Consider the following 5,224-nt stretch of genomic DNA (forward strand, 5'->3'; position numbering starts at 1 on the left):
TCTCCCTTTTATCCTTTTGTCTTTTAATGGAGGTTTATCTGTATAGGTGTTTGTACATACATGTACACACCACTTACACATATATATGCATGTATGAGTTTTGGCTAATGAGATCTGCATATCAGTAGTTCCTAGACTCCCACTAGGAAAAGCAATATAATTGCTGCAGCGAATCTCTCTCACCATTTATCATAAAATGGATTTATTTACATTTCCCCATACATTTGCAATTCTGAAGCAATCTGGATTTAAAGGCATATGACTGGAAACAGAAGCTGCCCTTGTCCTGATCTGAACCACCCGGAACAGAAAGTGCAATTTTAGCACCTGGTTTTTTGGAAAAGTATAGGTACTTCCTTTACAGAAATTCATACTTGATTTTATTTCTAAACTTCTCATTGGCACTGTTGCAAGGCGGGGGTTTTTGCAATCTAAGGAAGTCACAAGTATGTTGTATCCTGTGATAGCGTTCACATGATACATTGCTGTCCGTTCATCGCTGCTCATTTCAACAGATAACCTGTCTGAGTCAGTATTTGAGGACGGAGGCTTTGTTTTAAACTTGAGGAGAATAGAGTGGCATGACAGCGAATATTGTGGCGCTGCCGATGAGGTCCTTGGGGAGGGGTTTGGCACGTCAAGGGCCTTCTGCACGGTTCCTGCATCCCTCTCTGCTGAAAGCCCATCCCTGCTCCATAGAAGGAGAATGTGGAGCGGAGGCCAGCGAGGCTGCAAGCTGAATGATGCAATCCGCCGCCAAAGTATTCGCTTCTGAGAGGGCGGCCGCACGGCTTGTGGTGGGGGTTTGGCTGCCTCCCAAGCTCCTGTAACGGCCTCTCGTCAGAGGGAGACGGAGTCTTTCGGGGCGTCCTTCCTGCAGGGCGACTGGTTTTTGAATGTATGCGTCTTAGTGGAAATGACTGCGGTTGTCTCCCGGTATGCGAAGGCTCTGACTCCCTCTCCTCGCTGCGTTTGCAAAGCGGTGCGGTGCTCCTGTGGAAAGACGAAGGCACGTCGTTCCCCACGTGCTGCCGTGCCGTGACTGCCGAGGCAGCGCTTGTGCGATGCTCCCTTTAGGCGCTCTTTGAGCCAAGAATTAAAATTCCTTGAAACTGGCTTTGATAAATGGCTGCGTTTTTTACTCAATATGGGGTTTTGGCTTTTGTTGCTAAGCAGGCTTTTAGTTTTGTCCTTTTTATTCTATTGCTCCTTGTAGAGATTTTTCTAACCGCTAAAGTGCCTTAACAATAGTTTAGCCATTGGCCCAGTTAAACATGCAGTGAAAATTGCTTTGAATGTGGTATTAATCAAAGCAGCCCTTGAAATGAAAGGATAACTGCTGAAATATATTTGGAATAATCTGGAAATGAAAAGGGCTAGTGCTGTGTAGGGACGGCTGGTTTTCAGAAAGGGCTTATAATATTGGGTGTAGTCTCCTTGTATAGCCACTAAAGATGCGAGAAGTCCGTTTATTTCAGAAAGTTCTGAGCATCCACCTTCTGAAAGTCAATGTTTCCTAACGGGGCCTCAACGTTTGCTGGGTACTTCTTTGTAGTTATCATAAGGAGCATAAATAAATTATTTATATAGTTACTATAAGGAAAACAGCTGCTTAAAAAAAAGCCAGCTTTTCCAAGCTAGGTTTAGTTTCTTCCCCCACCCCCCCACCCCGAACTAACCACCACTCTTAGGTCAGGTTTGTGCTAAAAGGATGTGCGTAAAAATGTAAGTACATATTATTAAAAATCACAGTTGACTTAAGTGAGTGTACTGTTAAATGTAAACACAGAGATATTATGGGCATTTTATACACAGCGAGTAGAATCAGAACCTAAAGCTGATGGAAAAACATGCCGGTGTTTTTTCTTCTGCTGACATACAAATTCTAACAAAGTTTTTGTTTCTTGTTCAATTTCTAGTGGAACTGGAGCACAGGATTGATTTCGAGCTCAGGGAAGGTCTCGTGGAGAGCAGATACTGGTCCGCAGTCACATCACACACTGCCTATTGGTCATCTCTGGATATTGCTCTTTTCCTTCTAACCTTCATGTACAAACACGACCAGGAAGATACTGACAAATCCAATTTAGACACTATTTGAATTTTTGACTGGGGATGGGGTGGGATGGGAAAGGAGATTTTAAAACAAATGGCACAAAACTGGTGTTTTACTGTTGAACTGCAGTATATATGGCATGGAGGTTTCAGGTTTAAGTGCATGTTTGGATTTTTTCCTATTTCTAAAGAGCAAAAATGATTTGTATTTAAAAGCACTTTATAGTTTTAAACATTTTGCAGTGCTTAATTAGACCTGAAATGATTCCAAATTCTTGTTAACTTTGACTGTATAAAAAGCCAATACGACGTGTAGCATCCCGTAAGCACGGTTGTGCAGTGTGCTTGGGTGACATACTTGTTAATGACCATAATTGCTGTTTAGTTCATTAAAGTATAAAAGATTGGTTGATTAAAAAAAAAACTAAATTAATTTCCATTAACAAAAATATATGTTAGATACAAACCTAAAACTGCCATGTTCTGATGTTTTACGTATCAGTAAATAACAAACAGTGGTGTCATTTTTCTAGGACTTTATTCAGCTCCACATCCTATTATCCACAGTACCATTGAAAGACCATTCTGACTGCTGGCTTCTGAGGGCATGTTATACGTGACACATTTAGAAACTAATGCTGAAGAAAGCATGAAGCAAATATTTGAAATACTGTAATTATAATTTATTATTATCTCTAATTGTTTCATTTTATTCCAGTGTATAAAACATTACTTTTTTACTGGTTTCTTTTGACATAATTTAAGAACCACATTTATTTTCTACAGTGTTAAGACTTTTTCTCAGAAATACATATCTTTGTACTACTATTCAAATGAATATATGGACACTGTGGCACACTTTAAGTATTTTTTCATTAAAAATAAATATTTGTGGTTTCACACAAATTACATCAGTCACATTCTTCTCAAAGGTAAGTAACTGCCTTTGCTTTTTAGGTCCCAAGTGTTTCTCAGGCACAGGAAGGTTTTGACCTCACATTAGACTTGGTTTGCAGAAGATCCAGCTGTCTTTTGCTTACCATTATTAAATGTATATATGTGTGTGTGCACGTTTGTATAAAAATGTATGTATATGTATATTTATGCGCAAGGAACCTATCAAGAGGGAAGAGAGCAGCATAAAATGAACTTGGTGAGGCCTAAGAATACCAGAGCTTAGACAGATTTGTATCTGAAACTAATTCAGGAGAAGTCAAGAGAGTTAAGTGTTGTGATGAAAGGGAGTAATCTCCAAATGAAACACTAAAAGGTCATTGCTGAGATTTTAAAACTCTGGAGTAGACGTGTGAGATATATGGCCTCTGAGCTGCCTCTGGCTGAGGTATTTATGATCTGTATGGCATATGTAGAAGCTGCAGAATCTAAACTTTTGTTTTTTAAAAAAAAAAAAAAAAAATCAGGCTGTGGCGTTGGTGAATAGTGATGTTCTCCGTGTAAACAGATGTGGCAACATCAGCCCACACCAGCAGACAGCCTCAGCCAGTGGCTCGGAGGCATGGAAACCACCCAGATGTCCCTTTCTGAAATTCTGGGGGGAGAGAGAATATTATTCTCCCAAATAATATTACTTGGGCTGTTGCGTATTTCCCCAGTCCATAGTGCAATGGGGAAGGAATTGGGCCTGTATGTTGGGGTTATGGGTTTAGGAGTAATTATGAAGGGGAAAAAACAATGCAAAGAAAAAGGAAAGAGAGGAGTGGAGGGGAATGGGAAGGGAAGAAGATGACAGAAACGGCTCTACTATAAATGCGATGAAACAATAACGAAGAAGGATGTTCAGACAGTGTAAAAGGCCACGCTTCAGCATGGATCTCTGAAAAAATCCATCTAGCCTCGGTGAATTGTAACTCCTCCTGCCTGACATGTTTACCTTGGTTGGTGAATAATCATAAAAAATTAAAATTAGCTCTCTAAGAGAAGGAAGCTTGACGCCTCTGTTCCAGAAAACAGGCTTTTGTTTACATTATTGCCTTTCCAGATAAGTTGTTTAATCAGCTTTTCCTAATTAGGAGAACTTAAACATAAAAGGAGAATCTCCTTTTATATTTAGAACATGCAAAACATTTCCAAATGTGCATGGTTTGTGTTTCAGTACTTGGGAGTTGGATCATGTCACTGCTGTGATATCCCCTTACACTACTGGATCTACACTAGATCTCTTTTTAAACACTGTAAACAAAAGGGGGTTAATTCCTATAATTCTTGTGGTCTGTGTAAACTCTGCTGTTGTCCAGAACATGTTTCAGATTTATGGAATAGCTGTTCCCCTCGCATCGGAACATGCTGGTACTTGCTGACTGCTCTCCATTTAAGGGATGAGATCCTACTTTTATGTACGTCCCCCTTGGTAAATCAGGGAGAAGATAGAGCTGAGGAGTAAACCATATTGCCGGTGGGAGAAGGGATAATAAGGACCAATCGCTTTGCGTTTTTCCTGAGTTTATGTATGTATCTATGATTCTGTTCTAATTTGTAATTTCATGGAGCATCTACTAATCTCCAAGCTTAATTACAAAGATAAAACATACCTCGAAAGAAAAAATGGAGATTTATTCTAAAGTGTATGCAAAGATGTTAAGCATGTTGTGGGCAGACTTTCATCTTTTTAATCCTCAAAAAAGATCTCTTATCCTCCTGCAAAGATGAAATACTATTTGATAATTGAATTTTGAAGTTGTTGGAAAAAGGGTTGCCCCATTTCTATTCTGCAGTGTAACAGAGATTCAAGTAGGGTCACGTCTCTGCATGCTAGAGTCTAAATTTCACGCTTAAAACTTTCTGGTCAGATGGTCTGTGGCATAATATAGAGCTGGAATGCCCTGGCTTCCAATTACTGACTTGTTTTCTTCTGCAAGAATGATGTTTAGCTTTACAAGCTGTGTTGACTGGTGGTTTTTCTTGAGAAACCAAGATAAGGGAAATGTACTGCGCTGTTGCCAGTCTTCTGACTGATACTGAGCTGTTTTCTGAAACTTGTCCTTGAGTACTTTGTCCAAATTTGACGCTTACAGTTTTTTTGCTACGAGGTCATTTTTGCAGATAATCAGCCTTAAGTTTTTTTTTTCCTCTTTTTACTGAATTCCATTCCTTTGCTCCTAATTATTCGGTCATGGTTTTACCGCAACCTCCCTTCCCCTGGATCTGCTCG

The 5,224-nt window shown here is 39.7% G+C and overlaps 1 protein-coding gene across 1 annotated transcript in view; it reads left to right on the forward strand.

Annotated features, from left to right (window-relative positions):
* Positions 1-2,200, forward strand: part of DDHD1 (DDHD domain containing 1) — a gene marked incomplete at its 5' end in the record, with an annotated part of 51,198 nt that extends 48,998 nt beyond the window's left edge. Inside the window, one exon of the mRNA XM_009573814.1 lies at positions 1,920-2,200. Coding sequence (XP_009572109.1) covers positions 1,920-2,101 — 182 coding nt within the window. The remainder of the gene's footprint in view (positions 1-1,919) is intronic.
* Positions 2,201-5,224: the final 3,024 nt, after the last annotated feature.

Source organism: Fulmarus glacialis, unplaced genomic scaffold, assembly GCF_000690835.1.
Source record: "Fulmarus glacialis isolate BGI_N327 unplaced genomic scaffold, ASM69083v1 scaffold11653, whole genome shotgun sequence".
NCBI classification, from domain to species: domain Eukaryota; kingdom Metazoa; phylum Chordata; class Aves; order Procellariiformes; family Procellariidae; genus Fulmarus; species Fulmarus glacialis.